Genomic DNA, 23,302 nt, shown 5'->3' with positions numbered 1-23,302 from the left:
TATTTCTTTCAGCAAAACTCTCTCTAAGCAGCGCCATCTAGTATACATTTATCGTGAATCTAAATAAATCTAATATAAAACATAAGATAAAGCTAAAATAATACAATATTATCAATAATTAATCAAATTAATTTAAGATTTATCATTTAATCACAAAAGAATAAATTTAGTTCATTAAAAGTTAATAAAATCAAATAATCTAAAAGCGACATCTTTTGTAATTTTTGCCAATCTCAAATATAACCTAAAAATTGAGTCTCCAAAATATTAATTAATTATAATGGGTGAAAACCTCGAAGATATTCGCCCCCAATTCGGAAATAGATTTCTAATTAACGAAGAAGATGTTTTCCAACATAACGCATGGTACGAAAATGATATTTACAAAATTTCGAAATTGCCACACTCAATTCAGAAAAAAACCTAGGTTAGGTTCCAGGTTTTTAACGGATTTAAATAAGATTTATCAATTTAACGCTTGGTAATTCAATTAAAATCACTTATTAATTTATAATAAATTTTTCTCTTAAAATAGGGATAACGTTGAATGGGACGAAAATCAAGAATTAGAAGCCAAACGAAAAGTCGAATTAAACGGAGTAATAAAGTTATCAAAAGACGATATTGCAAAGCATGAAAATGAGGCGGACAAATTTTGGGATTCTTTTTATTCGGTGCATTCGAATCGGTTCTTTAAGGATCGACATTGGTTGATGACGGAGTTTCCCGAGCTTGGTGATACTGACGAAGGGTTAGATAAGGTGTTTTTCGAGTTGGGGTGTGGCGTTGGAAACACGGTTTTTCCGATACTTCGATATTCAAAGGGAAAAAAGCTTCTTATGCATTGTTGCGATTTTTCCGAGACTGCAATTAATATTTTGAAAGAAAATCCGGAGTATGACCCATCTCGGTGTAATCCTTTTGTGTTCGATGCAACAGAAGAAAAGTGGGAAATGCCGTTTGAAGAGAATAGTGTTGATGTTGTTATAATGATTTTTGTTCTATCAGCAATTAAACCCGAGAAGTTTGGGAATATCATTAAAGAGATTTATCGTTACTTAAAACCTGGGGGATTAGTTTTATTTAGGGATTATGGAAGATATGATTTGGCTCAATTACGATTTAAGCAAGGGAGGTGTATCGGGGATAATTTTTATGTGCGAGGGGATGGAACGATGGTTTATTTCTTCGATGCGGGTTAATATTTAGTTATTTTTTTGTGGTTATTAATTAACTATTCAATTTTTAAGGTGAGATTAAAAGTATGTTTGAAAATGAAGGATTCGAGGAGGTACAAAACCACGTTGATAGGCGGTTACAAGTTAATCGGGGTAAATTTATGAAAATGTATCGAATTTGGATTCAGGGGAAGTATCGGAAGAAAATTAATTAATTAATTTGTATTAATAAAATGTTTTTATCAACACATATAATACAAAATATACATGGATTCAATTTAAGTGCTGAAAACGTCACTAATTTTTTGTACTTTTTTTTAGTTTTAGCACTACATTAATTATTACACGACCTATTAAATAGAAAAAATTAAGAAAGCTAGTTACGATGACGTTAAAAATATGATCGGAGATAGTTGGCACAAAATTTTTTCTTTTTAACAAGTTGTGATTAACTTTACACACTTTTTCGTTTTTTTTTATCAGAATTATACAATTATTTTCATATTTTTTCTTATAATCTAAAATAATTTTATTTAATGTATATGGCAGGATAAGTGCTACGTTTTGGACCAAAAATCGTTAATAATCGTAAACAAAATAATAATAATAATTAAGATAATTATATTTAAGTAAATTTAAAAAGTAAAATAAGTTATAATAGTTCACGGGTAAAATAAACTTTGATTAGAGATTAACAAAAAATAAATTAACGTTAAAACTAATAATAATAATGATATTACAATAGTAATAAGATTTTTTTTCATTTATATCTTAGTAATATACACTATTTATAAATTGAAAAATTAAAATGAAGTTAAAAAATAATTGAATCATCGTACAGGGTGGTTTATGTAAAATAAACATTCCTTAAGCAGTAAAAATAGGACAAAAAATAAAATGTAGCTATCTAATATTAATTTTGCAAAAAAAAAAAAATAATTAATCTGAGTATTATCATTTTAATCAGGATTACTGGATTTATACTTCTTAAGCCACCGTTTAGCTGCTTCTTTAACTTCTTTTAAGGCGTATTTAAGGCCAATAAAAAATTATTTCGTCTCCTCCGAGCCCCTTTGATTAAAAGCCATCCGTACACTTTCGCACACAAATTTATATTGACTCTAAAAAATCAATTAACGAGTTAATTTAGGGATTAATAAACTAACATTACAATTTACAGCATTTTGTATCATCATGGCACGTTGCTGTCGCATTGTCCGAACAATTTCGAAAGGAAAAACCGGCTGGCTCGCTTCCATCAAACACAAAGCGGTCTCCATCAAAACCAAAACCCCCGTTCGTCCAATTCCCGCGCTACAATGCACGACAATCACCGATTCGGGGCTAATTTTTCGCACGTCTCGCACGCGGTTTGTAAAATCGAGGAATTGAATCGGAGAATCTGGGACTCCATGATCTGGCCAAGCTACATATTGCATGTGACGAATTTGCCTCTCCGATTTACTCTAAAAATTGATTATTAATTAATCAATTCATTAAAAAATTAATTTTAGTACTAACTATATTTTCTGTTAAAATAAAATCTCTAAAAATAAAACTTCCGCTTGAATCTTCTTGTTCATGAAGACATTTAATCGAGATATTCTCAAACCCGATACTTTCCCCAGTACAAGGCCAATATTTGTGGCACTTAGGACGCCCCCTTTCTGTTAATGTCGTTAACATTACGATTAAATTGCAATCTTGCTCGTAAATCATGTTCCAGAAATCTTCCGTTGTTGATTGAAGCGGACCTTGAGTCGCAATGTATTTATTAATAATTTCAGTCCCATTTATCTTCATATTAACGTAATTCGCATTAATATAATCATTTTCAGTCGTATTTTTTAATATAACTCTCGTTGCATCATCTAAATCATTAATAAAAAAAAATTAATTTAGTTTATAGGTTATGTTTATGTATTTCTGTGTCAAATTTTTTAAAAAAATGAGGTTTTTTTATACTTACAAGGTGATATGTCTCGATATCGATTTTTTGTGATATTATTAGCCTTTTCTGCTTCATCACACGTCATATCCGGGTGCTTCCTGTATAAAATCTCGTATTCCATTAATAAACTTCCGGTGATTAACCCCTCGGATAACTCAACCATGCTTTGTTCTAACGGTGTTAAAATAACGTTTTCGCCAGATAAAATGTCCCCAATTGGCATGTAATATTGCAAACTCTCATCGTAATCATCGCGATTATAAAGAACGTTCGGTTTTAACGTCAAAACTAACTTCCCGGAATCAGTATTTCTAGCTTCATGAATTAATTGAACGACCACACTGTGTAAAGCATTCGAAACATCTTGCCCATTTATTTGTAGGAGTTGATCCCCTTCGTTTAATCGGGGATTACATCTATCGGCTGGGGTATTTAGACCAACTCTTGATATTAAAATTGGGACGTCTTTCGTAGCGCCGCCTACAATGATGATTTTTATTAAAGTTAATTTAAATTATTTGAAGGTTACCTTTAACGTTAAACCCATATTTTCCATCTGAATCGGGGTACAACACCACGTTAACTAAGCCATCATCATCTTCAGGTCGTAAAGTGGGTGAGTGACTTGCACTGTACGGAGGGGTGTCGTAAAGGCCGTTTTGGGTGGGAGAAGGGGGCTCCTCATCAACGTAACTCAAAACTTTCGCTGCTAACCCGGGTGTAAAAGGTGTTGTACCATTCCTAATTAAATTTTTCGACATTAGCTACTGGATCTGTTATCGTTTCCGAACAATACTCTCAACAACAATCTAATAACTAATTACATTACTTTATCTTACGTTTTAATCGCTCGATTCAATTCAATTTAACTCAAATTAATTCAAGTTAATTAAAAATAACTTACTTTTTAGATTTACGTTTGGGAACGTAATAAGTGGTACATTTTAAACTCATTTTAGAATCATTGGTGACACCATTTGTGTCCTTCGGAAATTAAGGAAGTTGATTCGAATAGCTTTTTAGTCATAAAGTGATAAAACACGGTTATAATCGATGTTTTATCAGGTGTTTTAGCAAGATTAATTCTGATAACGGTTATCATTATAATATTAAAATTAGTTTCCTTATTTCTTGAGATAAGATTAAAATTTTCATCAAAAATAAATTTTTTTTAATTAAATATTAAATGTCAATAAAGCCGATAAAATAGATTCCTTTTTTTAAGGTTATAAATTCTTTTTATTTAAATTATTCATCAGTGACCACAAAGCGTTTTTGTGTTGTTTCGGCCCCATTAAGGTGAGGTTTTCATTACAATATTAAAGTTAGCTCTTTATTTTTTGCGATAAGATTAAAATTTTAAAACTTTTTGAGGTTACAAATTTTCTTGACATTATACTTTAATTTGTTTAAAACTTACTCATCAGTGATTAAAGATTCATCCTCCCAAGCTTTTCTAGGTTCTTTCGGCCCCGTTGAGGTGATTTTATCGTTATAAAGTCGTGGTGGTCGCGCCGGAGCTGGAACTATTTTCCCCTTTTCTTCTAATATCGGAGGTGGGGGTGATTTAATCTAAATCAATTTTTTATTAAAAGTAACCAAACAAATTATTTTTAATCCTTACTAAAATTTTGCTGGGGGATCGAACAAATTTCCTTTCCAGTTTTCCCCGCTGCTTAACATCTTCGACGGTTTGAAACTCAGTTCTTCCAGAGTAAGTGAATTTAGAGCCAAGAGAGAACGGAAATCTTCTCCGAACTTTAGGAGAATGTAACCTAAAAAAGGTGTGGTGCTCTACGCATGATTTCCATAAAGTTTTCGAAGCCCGATAAGTCTCCATGTTAAACCCGAGGAGGGTGTCGTAATTTTCGGAGAGTTCTCGTAAAAGTTGTATGAAAAATTGTTTCCTTTTAAAGGATATTTTCATGATTTTGGACCAAGAGAAGGTGTTGATTCGTACATTATTTTGAAAAACAACTAATCCAAGCGATGTTACCCCCAATTGAATATCTTTACTGCTATTATCCTATTTAAAAAATATAATGAATGAAAATTTGCAAGGGAATTAATTAAATTAATTACTTTCGCTTTGTATAATTCAACTCCATACATCTCTAATCGTTTCGCATGATCCAAGAAATTAAACTCCGCATCAGCCGGTAATTGACCCCTAAAAAGTAAAACGATACATTAAAAATTAAAAAAAGAATTATTTGCAACTCACTTTAACAGTTTATGTAGCTCCGATATTCTCCGTTCCATCTCTTCCGTTTGATTGGGCGCCAATTGCATATTAGACAAGTAATTGGGGCCATGCTCGTCAGGTTGATAATCACCTAATTCAGCTATAAAAATTTTTTTCGATGAATTAACAAAAAAAAATAAATTTGCTTAATAAGCGAATGACTCAACTTACATTGTACAATATAACTAGCTAATAAAATGGCAGTACTCGGCGGTAATTGAAGACGCCCCTCCAAAATATCCCTTCGTATTTGAAGATAAAATTGATACCTCGTATATTCTTCTTGTAATTTACTCGGATCGGATACATAAAATTTCACTCGAAAAAATAGATGAGTTTGGTTATTTCCAAGCTGTTTTTTAACTGATTTGGACGGATCTAACCATTTCTTTTTAATAATTAATAAAAAATTTACATTAATTGAAATGTTAAAAATGACATTTATGAAATTTTTAATGTTATGTTACTTAATCTAATAAATAAGTAAATTACTTACAGCATATTCGGGTTTATTATTGCTAGAACCCCCATTTTCGTAATAATTTAATCCGAAATAATCTTTTTCGATTAATTCGAGATGTTGATAAACTTGGTCTAGTAAAGCGGAACCCTTCGAACGTTTGCTGACGTTAAAACAATGCTCCGTGTCGTCTAAAAAATGGACTACGACGCCGAAACCGTCCTGTTTTCGATCCCTAGCGGCTGCCAGTTCTAAAGCTTGCACGTGGTAAGTTCCACTAGACCCTGAAAGCGCCCTACGAGACACACTTTCGATCATGGCATAACCTAAAATTTCAAATAAAAGTATTTGCCTCATAAATCAATCTAAATTAAAATGTTTTAGTGTTAAATCATAATCATTACCGAGTTTCTTTTCACATTCTGCGATTCCTGGTCCTATGTTTACTATTTTCTATCCATATATTCCTCATGGGGTCACAAAAACCACGCAAATATGCACATCCTCTTCCCCGTTATCTAATTAATGAGCTATTTAAGACGGATTTTATCACATTTGGTGGTATTTGATACTTTTAGTTGGTTAAGAATTAAAATCTTTCGATTTGATTATAGCATCAAGTGGGTTTGGGCACCATCTTTAATCTTTTTCTTTAGGTTGTCAGCGCCGTATCGAGCGGGAAATTTAAAAATAATCCCGTTATAATGAAACCCGTTCATTCAATCGATAAAAAGAGAACTAAAAACGATTCAAGTTCGTTTCGATTAATCGGAATCGAATAAATGAGTCATTCACTTGCGAAAACAATAAATCGATTCATAAATTTAATAAAAAATAATTATTGGTTTCTTTGACCTAAAAAGAAAACGAAGCAATTTATTTATCATTTTGTTATCAAATGATTTTATTGTTATTTATCAGAATGAATTAGAAATTAATTTGAAATCATAAAAAAATATTATTGAATTAAATTAAAATTAGAAAGGTGTAAATTGGGTTGCATAACCAACAACAAAAAATTAGTATTAAAAAATTTATTTTTAATTTTCAATTTCATTGATGATCCTTTGATTATCTTGGATTAATTTTTCCAAGCGTTCTTTGGTTGCGGAAGTTTGGTTGCTTTTTAATTTCTCTTTTGCTGTCAAAATTCCTTGTTTGTAACCTGTAACGTTATGAAAAACCCTAACTTGTTTATCGCCAGAAGTAAATAAGAATTTCCCGGCCGGCTCAAAGAACATATTCGTCACATCACCAGCGTAAACATTCTCAATCAATCGATCCAAAACACCCGATTTACTCGAATAAAAATATAAGGAACTCATCGAGCTGACCACAACGACCTCGGCATCGGGAGATAAAGTTATTTTTGACGGTCCATTATGGTTGTGTTGCCCCGTTGATTTCAAATGGGGATCTTCTCCTTTTTTATAATCAACTTGAAAATAAATAAATTTATTAAATTGGTGTTTAATTGCTTCAACATTTACTTTTCGTATCGAATAATTTCCAAGTTCCATCTTTCGAGATAGAGGTTATGTGGGAAGTATCCGTATCGAAAGAAACGTCGTAAACTTCCGATTTATGCCCGCAAAGCTCAAAAACTCTTTGCACATCTTGCACTTCACCCGATTTATTACAAATTACCTCCCAAACTTTTACATCGGGGGCAAAACCTAAAAAAAAAAAATAAATTGTCTTGGCGTATATTGGGTTGCATACATAAAATTTAAATTTACCGCAAGAAACAATAAATTTCGAGCAAGGTGTGATTTTGGCTTGATTCGTGTACATTAAATAAGTATCGACTTGCCCCATGATTTGCCCCTTTAAATTCCAAACTATTAATTGATTCTTTTTGGAGCACGTCATGATGAATTTTCCGTTTTGGGCTATATCCATCGCAATGATGTCCTCATTGTGATTTTTATCGAAAGTCGCCGCTTTACTCGGTTGGGACAACCAGCCATCCTTTTTCTTCTCTAATTTATAAACCTCAACTGTGTTTTCGTTGTATTTCGTTATTAAGAACGCCTTGTTATCGGGGCTCCATTTAACGAAGGTGGGGTAATCAAACTCGATGTTGACTCGGAGAGATTTTCGGTCTTTTTGGTTAATATCTTTGATGTCCCATAAAATAACCGTTCGATCTGAAACAAATAAATAAATTAATCAAATTAATTGTGTCACGATTTATATAACCTCTAACAAATATTTTTTTGATATTTAGATTTTTAAAAAATTTAAATAATGATTTATTTAAAATTAAATTAATTGATTAGATCAAATTTGTTTTAAAATATCGTTTTAATTAATCATAAGGGATTATTTAGTCGATTTGAAAGATTGAGGTTATAATTAATTTAAACGTCAATTTTGACGTTTCTTAATTTTTAAATCAGCTTTCACAAAAAAGTTTAATCTAACAATTTCTACTTTCTACTTTCTCTTCGTTTTTGGTTTTTTATGTATTTGCTTCATCAAACTTCACCTCTTTAGTATCAAAAAGTCCTTCGATTCCCTCTATATTTAAGTAATTAGCGCCAATTTTATTCAAAAAAACTTTCTTTTTGAGGTGTTAATTTTTTCTGATTAACACAATTTTATTTTGAAACCAAGGTTATTAATTTAAGAGAAACCAATTTATTTAAGTTTACAACGAGTTTTATTTAAGGCACTTCGTTTCGAGAGTATCACGAATAAAAAAACGATACAAATTAAATTAAGTTTCTTTAATACTAGTAACAAAAGTGTATTTTTATTTTGTACTACATCAGTCTATTTTAAAGCGGACGCAAACAGGAATAAACCCGGAGAGATTCGATTCTTAGCTGTTTACCCCACCGTTTAAATAACGCACTCTTAAGATTAAATATAAAAAAAATAATCCTATTGATAATGAGGAACTCTTTTTTTTAATAAGATCATTTTTTTCCTTTTTTTATTTTATTAGAGTTGATAAGAATGTTGGAGAATTGATTGGAAATCCCTTCCGATCCTCATCAACATCAAATCGATGCAAGCCCTCGCATCCTCGAAGCTATCGTGGCCTTCCGAATTAGTTTGGATGTCTCGTTTTAAAAAGCACGAGGCTAACTGTTTCAATGATCTACGATAAGGCAACCCGTTTCGATGTGGGAATGCAACGGCTGTATCAACAACCGTCGGGTGCAAAATCTTCAACACCCTCAAATCATTTTCTAATCCATGCCCGATAAGAATCGTATCTGAAAATATAAACCCCATCAAATCATTTTGGACTTCCCGTAAACTTTTCGGATTTTTTTTCTTATTTAAATCCTTCGCTGTAATTCCGGAAAATCGACTGTTATAATCAACAACATTCATTTCAGGTTTAACAAATGTATCGTACACTAAACGTCCATCACAACCGATTACCGTCACTTTAACCAGCTCCATCCCTTTTACGGTGAAGCACATTTCGCAATCAATCGCGTATGCGCCGGTGTTCCCACCGGGTGGGGTCGTTTTTCGAGGTTTCGTTTTAACATAGTTATCGAAAGGTCCGTTTACACCCGCATTAATTCCGGTCCAAACGTGTAATTTACCCTGCGTGCACCCTTGACTCCCTTCGAAACCGCCGCAACACTGATACTTTAAAACACCCAACGACGTTGGGTGAAACATCGTTAATTTTCCCCAATGATACGTGCAAGGCTCTTGGGTGATGTACCCGGAGTCTTCCGGGTTCAAATAAAAATCGTCCCCGCATCGGCAACAATTTTTTTTGTTATTTCTCACTTCCTTTTTGTTATAAATAGAAATTAATTCGCTCCGCTCTAAAATCGAGTTATAAATGTAATTTTCTTCGATTTTGGGGTTGCTCTTGACATCTTCTTCGCACTCGGACGAATTTCCCGAGTCTCTTCCGCTATCTTCGTTGATCTCTTTTTTTGTGTAACTCCTCGGGTAAAATTCCTTGGCGTTAACATCAAAAAATGTTTTTTTCTTTTTATTGTTATCGTTTTTCCCCCAAAATCCCCCCATATTCCCCTTAAAAATAATTACTTTCCCGGGATCTTGGCTACTATCCATCGGATAACCCAACGCTAACATTTGCTCGGTACTTAAAAGGTATGAATGAAGAAATGAGGTCAAATCAACGTCGGGAACACCAAGTTTTTCATAAAAAAGGGATGGTTCGTGCTTAAAATTCTTTTCTATCGACTTTTTTCCCCTCGCTTTATTGCTCTTCAAGACCGGGGATGCGTTTTCGTCGCGTTTCCGATTCTTCCTTTGTCTTCTACTTAATTGCGGCTTCACGTCTTGCTTTTTTTCTTGATCCTCCTCTTCCTCGAGGTATTCTGACGAGAGGTTGCTGTCTCCGTCAGTGGAAATTGAAGTTTTCGATGCGGAGTCATCTTCTGAATTAAAAAATAGAAACTTTTAGTCTCTCCTTTAATCTTTTTACTTAGTTTTTTTGCGTGTAAGTGTTTATAACCTAGTTTTATTAGAAAAATAAGATAAGAAACCCGCTACTTAACCACATTTTATTTTTATTTCGTGTCATTATTAATTATTCCTAAGATATTTCGTTATCTTAAACGACATTTTCTGATGTAATTATGAATAATTGAAGATATTTCGCCACCTAGCGATTAATTTCTAATTTATTTACAGAAATCTGTAATTTTAACCTGGACGAAATTAACCCTCCCTGTTTTTATTAATTTAATTAATACTAACCGTCTGAACACGATGCCAACAATCTCCCATTGCTGGAATAATCCATATCTAAAACTTGTCCAGTGTGTCCTTTCATGGAAGTTTTTAACCATTTATCAGTAAAAGTTTTATCGTTCCTCCCCAAACGATTATCGATGGTTTTCTTTTTTTTATTAGACACAATATGCGTTTGCGACTGTCTCTTTTGGTCAGAAACTTCCTTAGCATCTGTAAATCAAAAATTAAAAAGATTATAATTAAACGTCAAAAACGTCAAAATTGGAGGTTAATTTTTTGAAGGTTATGTTATTAACATAACCTTCAATTCGCACGTGTGCTGTTGTAATTGACATTAAAATAAAAAGGTGTTCGCCACGTGACCGATTAATTAAATTTCGCGTCAAATTCTAATTGACAACTTACTTTTCTCGATTTTTCTCGGTACCTCGTCCGGATTCGCGTTTTGCACGACACTTAAAACGTACCGTAATAGAAGAAACGCGGCCCCGACGACGACAGCGACCACCAACGACGGCAATAACAGCTCGACCGAACCGTTCTCACTCATCTTTTTTATTAAATATATTTTTTCTCTTTAATAAGTGAAAAAATTGATGAATTCTAAAAAAAAACGAATCACCCCATCAACCGTAAACACTGTAACCGAATCGCGCTCTGAACAACACCGCTAATTCTTGAAAAGCACGCGATTCGTCGAAAAGTGCTGTCGGCGGCTCGATTTGGCGCGAAATACAAATGACAATTTGTTTTTTTGAATTTTTATCGATTAAATTCATCCTATTAAGACGCGTTTCTCCTTTCTTATTTAAAGCGAAGAACGCGAATGAATTTACGAAAATAAATCAAAAAAGAATTCCTACTTGTTTAACGTTTAGAAGTTATTTTCGAACTGTTTCTCCAAGGCAAAATCCGGCCAAGTTATAAAGGTTAGAATAACGTTTTAAACGCCACCTATACGTGACAGTTAAAAATGTGAAAATGACGTTTAATGTGGAATCCTCGAAAAGGAGATAATTTCCCCACTTTTCTTACGAAATCAAGACGAAAAGAACCAAGAGGATGCTTCTAATTAGATTTTCGAAAATCCCATCATCGAGGTTAAAACAATTAAGTTTAAATTTAAATGTATTTATGTTTTTTCCTTTTTAATTGAGGTTATGTTTTTATTAATTTTTTTTAGATTTAACTTAAATAATAAAAATTTACCTTGTATATCACTTGTCGCGGACGAAAACGGTTTGAACACGATTGATGAAATCATATTGGTTATATTATCGTGTGTTAAAACTCCCGGAATCATTAACGGGGTTTATCAGCCGTTGAATCATCGGGTTTTCTTGGAATTATATTAAAAAGGAAACGACAATAATTCTTTGTGGAATTCCGTTTATAATAATCACAATTTAATCACTACGTAAAACACAAAATTATTTCTTAAAGGTGTATCGAGGAATGATTGATTAATTGTTTTGTTCCCTGGTCTTTATATGTACTGGATTGAATTATTTATGTAAATAACGTTATTTACCAATATTTGATATCTAATCTTTTACAAAGTGGATTTAAAAAAGTACATTTTGCAATTTTAAATGACTAAATTAATTAAATGCGAAAAAATTAATTTAATTTTTTTAACTTTCAGAATTAAAAGTGCATTGAAACGAATTTTCGTTTAACGTCAACGTCGTTCTAATTTTGAAACGGGACACATTTAGTTTTTCTTGGACTGAAGACAACTTGAACTAACGCCAAAAAGTAAGTAAAAGATAAAGAAGCAACATAGTTTTATTTAGTTAAAGAAAAAAAATTTATAACCTCAAAATTTTGACGTTTACAATTTAACATGAAATTATTTTTAGGTTATAATTTTTTAATTAAAAAAACCACTTATTATTAACGCGTTATTTATTTATTTGAAACGAGAAATAACGGAAATGCAATTTTTATAGTTTAAATAAATCCCGTGAACAACCAGGAAGGTGATTTTAAGCTTGACTTTCTTGTCTCGATTTGAAAGAAGGTCGAACGGTTTCCGCGTAAATGCGGAATTGTGCATGTCGTTGACCAGTTTGTAGACCGTTAGTTCAAGTCTTTAAAGTGTTACAATGTCAGTTTTTTAACCCTCCTTGAATCACGCAGCAATTCGAAAAAAAAGTTATTTTAAAAGTGTTTACTGAAAAAGTGTTATCTCAAAAATGTTTTAACTTATTATTCAGTAACCGTATTTAACAAGAAAACAGTCTACGAAAACAACTATCTGAATTGATTATTACTTAAAATAGTTTCGAATATCACCGGTTCTAATTATAGTTAATTTAAAACGTATTTTTTTTTATTTTAAAACACTTTGAATTGATGATGGGTGATTTTTTTTCACCTTGAGGTTTGTTGTTTTTAATTAAACGCGTAAATATTTTTTTTGTATGAAAATTTTCTTTATAAATTAATTTTTATTTCGTTAAAATGTTTAAAATAGTATAATTATATAAATGTTTAAAAAAAAAAGAATTAAAAAAGAGTATCATATCATTTAATTAAACAGAGGTTGCTTGCGGCCGAGGCGTTAGAATTGGTACCTTAATTATTCTTGATATCTCTATTAATAGATTTTTGACGATACTATTTCAATGTTTCTAATTAGATCTTGATGGCTTTTTAACCTCAATTTCATTTTTTAACTGATTATTTCGCGACTTTCAATTGATTATTTTAGTAATTATCTCAATAGTTTTGGATTTTTTCCATCCAAAAAATCATTCACATTTAATTTTTTCATCCAATCTTATCAACTTCATAATTAATTTAATTTTTTCCGAAATAATCCCATCAATTCTAATAATTTTCGTATTAACCACACCCATTTTTAAATTCACATTTTATTTAAAACTATTTATAATTTTTTTTGAAGTTATGTCACTACTTCACATTGGCGTCGATTTCGATGTAAATAGCATGAAATTAGCAACAGACACATTTCATTTTTGACGTTTCATTTGACGTTAATGTTTTTAACATTTATTTTTATCAAATTTTAAATTATTTAAAAATAACTTCAGAAAAATAAGAATGATGCAATCCGAGAAACAATACCCCTATAAAATAACCAAATATTAAGGTATTTTAAAATTGTTTTTGTCGTCTGCCCACAAAACGAGATTTCAATATTTTTTTAAAAGCGTTAAATAGGAATCGATTTTATTGATTACATTTTCGATAAGTTTTTTTTTTTTGATATCCTTCAAATTATCACATTGTGTCGTTTTTAAACAATTGTTGAAAAAAACCTATTGGTATCAAGTAATTCCTATTGTTCTTTATGTCGTTATCTAATATTTCAAATAATTTTTAAAAAAATAACGAAATAAAACATTTCTTTGTCTGAAAATGTTGCAAAAATTTTTTATTTATTGGTTTGTTTTTCAACATAAGCCACGAGCAACATGTTTTTCTCAATTTCCTACTAATTCTTATTTACTATTATTTATAAAGGAATAAATGAATAAAACATACCGCCAGTTCACTGTATCTTATACAAAACAAACAATAAAACGGGTTTATTTAAAAGATAAGAAAAAGGTTTCAAATTTAATTCTCTTTTTTGTGTTAATTCCGTTCCAATTTTTATTTAATTAATTAACCGAGGTATAGTAGTCAAAACAACAACTTGTGACGCATCTTGTGATTGCGCTATCAGAAAAACTCTATAGAAACGCCGCGTGTCGTTAATTTATCGATTGAGTTGCGAAAAAGGCGAATCAAACTTCAAAACGTGGTAATACACAATAAATATTGCGTAACGCTTCCAACTTACCAAAAAAAACTAAACTCAACAAGATTCGTTTAATATTAACTAAAACGAATCTCCTCGACCAGTTTTGTTCACACAACTGATTCTTTTTTACTCTTTCTTTTTATTTAAGTTCGTCCATGAAAAAACGCACAAAAGAAGAGGCGTTCTTTGTTATTGTTTTGCTTTGACTCTTTTTTTCGCAATGATAACACCGAGTAGATAGCCGAGTTTGCATTTCTTCAAGGTTAACCCAACAAAAACGCCCCAAAAACGGCCTAATCGAACTCATCTTCTAACGATTCTTTAATCACCTAATTAAAGCAGAAAAATTAGGTTAAATTAGATTAAAATTATAAATAACTCTCCATGAATCACTTTAAAAATGACGTCATTTCTTGGTTATTTCTAAAGAAAGTTCGAAATAAGGCTGAGGTCAAGAAATTCCCCTCAAAGAAAAAAAAACGTTGCGTAAACGAGTCGATTTCAAGTCTTTCTTGGGCTCCGGAGAAAGTTCGCGATATAATTTCGCCAAACTACTTTTATTCAAAAAAAAATATGCTTATGTGAAAGGAGATTTTATCTCTCTTTCTCTTGAGAGGTGAAAACGGGACCTAAAATTTACTTTCTTCGACCTTCAAACCGTTTTTTGCGTGATTTAGAAACTAAATTAAACAAAAAAGGATACCTTTTCTTGGTTCAATTTCGGTTTAGAACGGTTTTAAGCCTTAAAAAGAATGGAACATCCTGCGTTACGCAAAATTATCCAAGAGCGGTTTCGATTTCGTTTTCGAAACGTCTTCGATGGCGACGACAACAACTATAACGTTGTTTGTTTAAGTCACGTAATCATCCACGTTGTAAAAGAAAATAGGTTCGTCGCGAACCCGTTTATTTTCTTAAAACGGTATTTTCTATTACGTAAACATCTCCTTTTTTGCAGTAATAATCCCAAGCATCCGGGGACGAAGTTTATTTTTAATAAATGTTTTAAATTCTCCTGGAAAAATTATGACGGAAAAAAAATAATATTTAATTTAATACTAACACAATTTTTAGATTAGATTTATCGTTAAAACCCCGAGTAATGTGAAAAATATAACCAAATAACTTCATATATCGGCTAAAAATTAAAGAAATTAAATTATTTGCGAGGACGCTTAAAAAGTTTGACGTTTTATAAACGTCAAATTTGTTTGTATCAAGACTCTCCGTGATTGGTCGAATTAAAAAGATGGACATCAACTTCCGGTTATTAATTTAATTTAATGCTTACCCGATTTTGATTTGTTAGATTTTTCAAAATAATGTATAAATTTCAACGTTTTTAGTTTAAAACCATTTAACGCATTAATTGGGTAAAAATTGTAAATGATTTTTATGAAAGCTAAAAATTGACATAAACGTCAGATTTGTTTGTATCGAAACTCCTTGTGATTCGACTTCCGCTTTTTAAATTTAATAAACATTTAAATAATTGTTATTAATACACGATTAATTAAGTGCAGTTATTAAATATATCGATTAAATACAATCATTAGACGCAATCGTAGAAATAATATTACGCGCGGGTAATTAAAAATGAAAATGAAATTCAATTTACGTAATCGAATCGAACGTAATATTTTTTATTGCGCGTCACACCTTAATTTTAATCCCCAACGACTTTCATTAACACTTTATTTAAATTAAATAATATTAAAATAATTTTTAAATTAAATTGACGCTTTGTTTAATTCGACCAATCACAGGGTTTCGGTACAAACAAATTTGACGTTTGTGAAACGTTAACGTTTGATGATTTAATTATTAAGTTTCACCTTGAATTCGGTTTAAAATGCTTTTCCGGTGTAACCCTCTTGAATATCAATAAAAATTGAACCCATTGTATTAAAATAATCGTTTTCTGGGTTCACCTTGAAATTAAAATGAAATAAAAATGTACAACTACTTTGTGTGTGTAGTATTTTGCACACAATTATCTCTGCGTCGCTTGGTAAGCGCCTTGAATCGGAAAGGAGAGGTCAGAGACTTTTCTAAAATAGCAAAAGCAGCTTGGTGAGTCATCGCCTTAAATTTAAATTATTCAACCCTCTTTGAATCGCCGATTTTATTTTTGAAGCGTGTTTTCGATTAATTTTTTTAATCTCCAGACGAAAAATAAGCATTAATGGAATAACGTCACTCTCACACACCTCTTGAATATCTATACACTCAAAAACGAATTGATACAAAAAATTAATTGAGATTAATCTCTTCATGCTTACTTTGACGAATTTTATCTTTAGCCTAACCTACAACAACGTCCCCGAGTATCGTTTGATCTTTTTTTTAGATATAAAGTGCTAAAAATAAATTACCATAATCGAAAAACAACTCATTGTGATAATAATACTTTGTGTTTAAATAAACAACGTTTTTTAGGAGATGAGTTTGAATCGATTTCCTGTTTTGAAACGACGTTATCTATCAAAACAGCATTAATTATTACTATTTTATTATTTAAGTCTATATTTAACTATTTTATTGTTGATGTAAGATGTAGGCAACTTCTTTAACACCAACTATAAAAATAAAAATTTTCTCACTTATTTCGTCTAAATTTGAATTAAGTTACGATTTTGATTGTTATTTTAAACCCAAAATATAAATAATTAAAATTAAGTTTTTAAAAAAACGTTTATTGTTATATTGAAATTAATAAATAAAAATTGAGGTTATGTTTAAATTTGTTTGTCTCAAATCCGTAACCAACTTCAGTTTTAAATAACAATTTAAATCTTTGTTTGTAGTTATTACTAAATCCACATTTTAATGATAAAATTACTATTTATTTGAATAAATTAATTAATTTAAATTAGAATTAACGAAAATCGAATTATTAATAAACAACCAAAAAAAAAAGAATCTTAATTTTCCCCTAGATTGACAGTTTTGTAACTAAGAGTGAATCGTCAAATTCGTTTGCTTTGTCGGTTTATTTCGCATCAAAACACAAATAAGAATGCCGCTAGAAAATTTAGAAGACCAAGGGTTAGAAAAGACCCCAAATTTGGAGCTGGCCCAATACAAATTTCTTTTAACTCTCCCGGAATATCGCTCCGATAGAAATGTTCACACAAAAATCTCCGAAGCCATCAAAAAGGACGGTGAGTCCCTTCATTTTAATTAGTTAATCACTTATTAATTTAATTCTTATAGATATGGCACCTTGGTACGAACTAGTTTGCAAAGACGCGGGTTGGAAATTAGATCAAGCATTTCTAAAGCAAATGCAAACCCGTAATGAAGAACAAATTGTAAAGCTAAACGAAACGATTGAGGACGCCGAAAAAAATCTCTCTGAAATGGAAGTGAGAGACGCGTATCTACGCAAAGCTGAGTATTACTGCAAAATCGGCGACAAAGAGAATGCGATATCAACGTTTCGTCAAGCTTATGATAAAACGGTTTCTTTGGGACACCGGCTTGATATTATTTTTTATATGATACGAATTGGGTTGTTCTTTATGGACCATGACATCATTACTAGGAATATCGATAAAGCGAAGGCTTTAATCGAGGAGGGGGGCGATTGGGATCGTAGAAATCGATTAAAAGTTTATCAAGGAGTTTATTGCATGTCGGTGAGGGACTTTAAAAACGCTGCGAATTTATTTTTGGAGACTGTCAGTACATTTACTTCGTACGAGTTGATGGATTATAAAGCATTTGTGAGGTACACCGTTTACGTCTGCATTATTAGCTTACCAAGGAATCAATTGAGAGATAAGGTTGTAAAAGGATCGGAAATTTTGGAAGTGTTGCATTCAGAGCCATTTGTTAAAGATTACCTTTTTTCTTTGTATAATTGCCAATATGCTGAATTCTTTATTAATTTAGGTAACTAATTTTAATTTATTTAAGTAATTTATTAATTGAATTAATTTTTTTCAGCTAAAGTTGAAGAAATTCTCCGTAAAGATTATCTACTTCACCCCCATTACCGTTATTACGTCCGAGAGATGCGCATTTTAGCCTACACCCAACTTTTAGAATCATATCGATCATTAACTCTCCAATACATGGCAGAAGCTTTCGATGTATCACAAGATTTCGTCGATCAGTAACTATATCATAAATATCTCAAAACTTTTCGTTATTCTAATTTATTTTCAGGGAATTATCAACATTTATCGCCTCAGGAAGATTACACTGCAAAATTGATCGCGTCGGAGGCATCGTTGAAACTAATCGGCCCGATTTAAAGAACGCCCAATTCAATTCTGTAATAAAACAAGGCGATTTATTATTACAGCGCGTCCAAAAATTATCGCGAGTTATTAATATTTAATCAAATAACATTTTTTTTTGTGAATTTTTTAATAAATTATTTTGAGTTTATTAAAAATTATTTTTTTTTTAGGTTAAATTAATTAAATGTCATATTTGAGGTTAACTCGATTAAACGTCATTTTTGACGTTTACAATCTCAAATTACTTTTTAAATTTTTATTAAAAGCGGAAAATTCTTTGATCATTTTAATGTTGTAGAGCAAATACAAACAAATTTGTAAGGGAAATAAAGATATATAAGCCTCTGATCATCTTAAGTTAAATAAAAATGTTTTTCAATTTAAATTTATTGCTTAACATTATTTTAAAAACTTATTTTACCAACACAAATTGTTTAATAATCTTAAATAACACCGAATTCGTTTATAACGGAACTTTACCGGTTGTAACCGTAACAATTGGTGAAGAGGAAATAATTTTTAATCATTTCGGATGCCAGGGAATCTTAATTTTTAGCGAATCCCCCCGCACAGCGTTTGAAAACTTAGAATTCTTGATCCGTTTAAATTTGGATCGATTCAATTCGAGGCGATATTTAATCGTATCGGAGGAATTTGGCGATTTTTTCGAGTCGGAGTGTTTGGATTTTGTGACCGATGTCGTTTTTATTAAAAAATTGGAATTGGAGGATGTTTTCGGGGTTTACACCCATCAATTTGTGGGATTTGGGAACAGTAGCAAAGAAATAATCGAAATCGATCGATGGTTTGGAGGAAACAATTCGTTTTTGCACCAAAATCTTTTGTTTTGGGATAAATTAGCGAATCAAATGGGGAAACACCTTAAATTGGCTACTTTTACTTACGCCCCATACTCAATACCAGGTTTAGTCTTATTTTTAAATTAGAAATTAATACATAATTAGTTTTTAGCTAATTATGATGGAACAGAAGTTTTATTTTGCTTAGAATTCGCTAAAAGATATAATTTAACCCCAATTTTTATTGTGGATGAGAAAGGGGAATGGGGGGAAGTTTACGATAATTGGACGGGGTTTGGGGTGCTGGGAAACCTTGCGATTGATCGAGGAGACATCGGATTAGGGGCTTTATACATTTGGGAGCGTTCATATTACTTCTTTGACATCACCAAACCAGCTTTACGGTCAGGAATTACATGTTTAGCCCCAGCCCCGAGTGAAATTGGGGGGTGGATAACCCCCTTCATCTCTTTCTCCTTCGAAATGTGGATCATCACTTTCTTTTCATTTTTAGTCTCAATTTTAGCAATTTTCATCGCAATCATCTTCGACAAACTGTAAAAATAAACTTTTTCTCAAACACCATAACAAATTTTTATTCTAGAAAAGAAGATTTAACTAAATTAGATAAAAGAGAATACTTAATCCAATCATTCATGTTAACTCAAGCAGTTTTCTTGTTGCAAGGTCTTTCGAAGGTTCCGATTAAAGCAAGAAGTATCTTCGTTTTAGTGTTATTATTAAGTTTTTATGTGGCGCTTTTATATAGCACTGAATTAGCTAGTAATATGACTGTTCCTAGGTAAATTAATCAGTTAATTATTTCAATAAATAAATTAATTAAAAAAAAATTAAGTTCGCAACAAAAACTAAACGTAAAATTGACATTTGTGTTGTAGATACAAAGGGTTAATCCAAAACGCTGAAGATTTAGCAAATCGTGATTTAAAATGGGGCGCAACCTCAATCGCGTGGGTTTCTGCATTATTCGATGACCCAAACGTAACTTAACCAAGTTTTATTCATCCCCTTAATTAATTAATTACTTTTTAGCCAACCTACAAAAAATTAGTGAACAACTTTCTAGCTCTAAATCATGAAGAGTTAGTTAAAAGCAACGATGAAAATTACGGATTTGCCGTTGAACGATTATACGGGGGTATAATTCAATAATTTAGTCTAAAAATAAAAATTTCTCCGTTAACTTTTAAGGTTGTTTAGCAATTGGGAAATACATCACGAAGGAAGGTATCCAAAAACGTCGCTTAATGGAAGAAGATGTTGATTGGGAGCATTGCGCGATGATTCTGAGGAAAAATTCCATCTTATTGCCGAAAATCGATCGATTAATATTGGAGATAGCCCAAGCGGGGTTGTTTTATATCTGGGAATACAAAGTTAACCTAAAAATTTCAATCACTTAATTAATTAAACCCAAACTTCTTTCAGGTCACCGTAAGAACTTCTGATATGAACCTCCAAAACATGGTACGCTTAACCCTACACACCCCAAAACATGTTAAAACTAAATTGGGGTTAACCCACTTAGAAGGAGCTTTCGCACTTTGGCTCGTCGGAATAATTTTAGCAACAATTATTTTTATTTATGAATTAAAAACTTATAATAAATAAAATAGTAATAAAAACAATTTAATTTATTTGAAATGGCGCCACATAACCTCCAAAAACTTTTTCTAATTCGACAGCAACCGCAATCGTTAAATGATCTTGATATGGTGCCCCAACAACTTGAACCCCAATTGGCATCCCTTCCGCGTTTAATCCTAATGGTACTTGAGTCACAGGGAATTTCAACGCGCTCCAAAGAGCATAATGGGTTATGTTGTACGGCCTCAATGTTGAAGTGTAATGATAATTCGCAGCAAAGGCTTCCGAAGGAAATAAAAGGACGCTATTAGTCCCTAATAGAGCGATAAGATTTTGTTTTAAATCGTTTAAAACTTTTTCGCCCCATTCTGGTTTAGGTTTTGGTAATTTCCCGTTGATTAAATTCATAATCGTGTAAAAATTAAATTTCGATTTGCCCAAAAAGTATTTGAAAAGTTCGCCTAACCAAAACGCTTCGTCTTTACGGTTCATTATATCCGATTTAAAGTCAGATTTTTCTTTCGTCATCATATACGACCACAATTTAAAGCCACATTCTAAATTTTTTAACTCGATCTCTTCCGGTTTCTTTTCACAAATTTCCTCAAAATGTTGCACACACCTATAACAAAAATTACATAATTATTTAATTAAATTAATCGAAAACGTACCTTTTAATAGCATATTTAATTTCGAGGCCGATTGGGCTCGAAAGAAAACTTTCGATTTCACTAATATAAAAAATTTTAATTTTTTTCATCTCAACCTTAACGTCTAACGAGAGTTTATCGCTTTTTCCAACTAAAACTTTTAATAAAGGAAGTAAATCTTGCGCGTGTTTCGTCATTGGGCCAGATACAACCATTGTGGGACCTTCCGTTCCTTCCCGAAACGTTAATCCTTTCGTTGTGATGATATCTGAGGAAGTTTTATGCCCAAAAATGCCACATCTAAAACACGGGATTCTAATTGACCCCGCGATATCCGTTCCTAACCCGAAAGGTGATCCACAAGCTGCGATTAAGCTCGCTTCACCTCCAGAGGAACCACCGACGTTTTTGGTTGTGTTATACGGGTTATTTGTAACTCCGTAAATGGGATTGTAAGTTTCGGTCCATAAATTTAATTGGGGCACATTTGTAACTGCCAATAGAATCCCACCGGAATTTTTAATCAATTCTATAATTGTTGCATCAAAAGTTGATTTAATATGTCTCCGGCAAATAATTCCAAAGCTCCAACTCAATCCTTCACAAGCAGTCGTTTCTTTTGTCGTAAAAGGGACCCCCAAAAAAGGTTTTTTATTAAATTCTTCTTGGGAAATGGCCCCATTAGCTATATTCTCATCGATTCTTTTCGCTTCCTTCAAAGCTTCATTAAATCGCTCATCTACAACCGCGTTTAAGATTGGATTAACCTCTTTAATTCGATTTATAAACGATTCTACGACGTAAAACGATTTAATTTCTTTATTTCTTATTTTCAAAGCTAATGATGTGGCACTTTCCAATAAAATTTTATTGCTTACACTCGGTATATACTTTCTTTTTGAATTAAAGTATAATCCAAATCCGCAATAGATTAAATGATCGATTATTGTGCAAATCAAGGCGTAAACACGATAAATTAAACCCATTTTAATCACTTTTAGATGGAAAACTTGAAGAAGTGGTCAATATAGTTGGTGTGACTCAAATGTAAGTTTTTACTTAATACTATGATTGTGGGGGAGCGTAAAATGGTTTGGAGACACGAATAGGCTTAGGAGATGGTGTTAATCGTTAGATAAATATGGTTTTGAAGGAGTTATTGAGAAAACAGGCGAGTCATTGGAAAAAATCAATTTTGAGGGGGGAGGCAAATCAATAATTACTTAACCTAAAAATAATAAAATAAATTAAAACGAATTTTTGGAGTTAATTAAATATAAATAATGTAATTATTCGTATTAATATTTAAATAAAATTTTATTTGGAATAAATATAACCTAAAAATATTCCGTAAAAATTATTTTAATTCAGCTATTAAATGATAGATGGCGCTTTATTATTTAGATTTTATTATTTAATATTGGGGTTAATTAAAAAAAAAAATTAAAAATAATCTTTAATTATTCATTATTAACTCTTTTTAATTGCTTTTTTCTTCTCCTATATCTTAATCGAGATCTTTTCTTAGAAGGTGAGATTACCAGACATTGAGTCAGCGTTTCTACCTCCATCTAACAACCGGTTAAGTTTTAAAAAAACAACCCAACCCTTACAATAATCGCTTTTAATCAAATTTCCACGTATTATTAATTAACTAGATTCCAAATTCGCCTTATTTTTA

The 23,302-nt window shown here is 31.5% G+C and overlaps 5 protein-coding genes and 1 pseudogene across 11 annotated transcripts; 3 read left to right on the top strand and 3 right to left on the bottom strand.

The window, feature by feature from the left end:
* The first annotated feature begins 224 nt into the window (after positions 1–224).
* LOC111426162 (methyltransferase-like protein) lies at positions 225–1,460 on the top strand. Of its 3 annotated transcripts, none has more exons than XM_023060545.2 (3): positions 225–366; positions 536–1,197; positions 1,251–1,460. In XM_023060545.2, exons 1-3 carry the CDS (start codon positions 281–283, stop codon positions 1,391–1,393), a joined length of 891 nt encoding a protein of 296 aa, XP_022916313.1. In that variant the 5' UTR covers positions 225–280; the 3' UTR covers positions 1,394–1,460. The 3 variants fall into 3 exon arrangements, with proteins under 3 accessions (XP_022916313.1, XP_071051948.1, XP_022916312.1); XM_071195847.1 differs by having other exon boundaries at positions 279–427; XM_023060544.2 differs by having other exon boundaries at positions 279–481.
* On the bottom strand, positions 1,394–6,625 carry LOC111426161 (protein tyrosine phosphatase Meg). Its single transcript, XM_023060543.2, has 12 exons — positions 6,239–6,625; positions 5,871–6,160; positions 5,546–5,762; positions 5,354–5,474; positions 5,212–5,299; positions 4,754–5,155; positions 4,550–4,701; positions 3,659–3,870; positions 3,148–3,609; positions 2,700–3,049; positions 2,357–2,644; positions 1,394–2,299 (listed from the first exon to the last, which is right to left on the bottom strand). Exons 2-12 carry the CDS (start codon positions 6,150–6,152, stop codon positions 2,228–2,230), a joined length of 2,646 nt encoding a protein of 881 aa, XP_022916311.1. The 5' UTR covers positions 6,153–6,160; positions 6,239–6,625; the 3' UTR covers positions 1,394–2,227.
* A 228-nt stretch (positions 6,626–6,853) lies between these two features.
* Positions 6,854–14,609, bottom strand: LOC111426549 (RNA exonuclease prage). Of its 5 annotated transcripts, none has more exons than XM_023061123.2 (5): positions 11,748–12,162; positions 10,542–10,748; positions 7,574–7,984; positions 7,325–7,510; positions 6,854–7,272 (listed from the first exon to the last, which is right to left on the bottom strand). In XM_023061123.2, exons 1-5 carry the CDS (start codon positions 11,839–11,841, stop codon positions 6,875–6,877), a joined length of 1,296 nt encoding a protein of 431 aa, XP_022916891.1. In that variant the 5' UTR covers positions 11,842–12,162; the 3' UTR covers positions 6,854–6,874. The 5 variants fall into 5 exon arrangements, with proteins under 5 accessions (XP_022916891.1, XP_022916890.1, XP_022916889.2 ...); XM_023061122.2 differs by lacking the exon at positions 11,748–12,162 and adding an exon at positions 10,944–11,436; XM_023061121.2 differs by lacking the exons at positions 6,854–7,272; positions 7,325–7,510; positions 7,574–7,984; positions 11,748–12,162 and adding exons at positions 8,552–10,219; positions 14,353–14,609.
* Positions 11,545–18,948, top strand: LOC111426551 (regulatory particle non-ATPase 7). Its single transcript, XM_023061125.2, has 6 exons — positions 11,545–11,638; positions 12,184–12,296; positions 17,253–17,477; positions 17,530–18,210; positions 18,265–18,433; positions 18,487–18,948. Exons 3-6 carry the CDS (start codon positions 17,333–17,335, stop codon positions 18,659–18,661), a joined length of 1,170 nt encoding a protein of 389 aa, XP_022916893.1. The 5' UTR covers positions 11,545–11,638; positions 12,184–12,296; positions 17,253–17,332; the 3' UTR covers positions 18,662–18,948.
* LOC111426756 (uncharacterized) lies at positions 18,932–21,015 on the top strand (annotated as a pseudogene).
* On the bottom strand, positions 20,943–22,828 carry LOC111426550 (fatty-acid amide hydrolase 2-A-like). Its single transcript, XM_023061124.2, has 2 exons — positions 21,643–22,828; positions 20,943–21,593 (listed from the first exon to the last, which is right to left on the bottom strand). The coding sequence occupies exons 1-2, from the start codon at positions 22,605–22,607 to the stop codon at positions 21,014–21,016; spliced, it is 1,545 nt and encodes a 514-aa protein (XP_022916892.1). The 5' UTR covers positions 22,608–22,828; the 3' UTR covers positions 20,943–21,013.
* Positions 22,829–23,302: the final 474 nt, after the last annotated feature.

Source organism: Onthophagus taurus, chromosome 5 (assembly GCF_036711975.1).
Source record: "Onthophagus taurus isolate NC chromosome 5, IU_Otau_3.0, whole genome shotgun sequence".
NCBI lineage: Eukaryota > Metazoa > Arthropoda > Insecta > Coleoptera > Scarabaeidae > Onthophagus > Onthophagus taurus.
The sequence above is the reverse complement of the archived record's forward strand: the minus strand, read 5'-3'. Positions and strand labels throughout refer to the sequence as shown.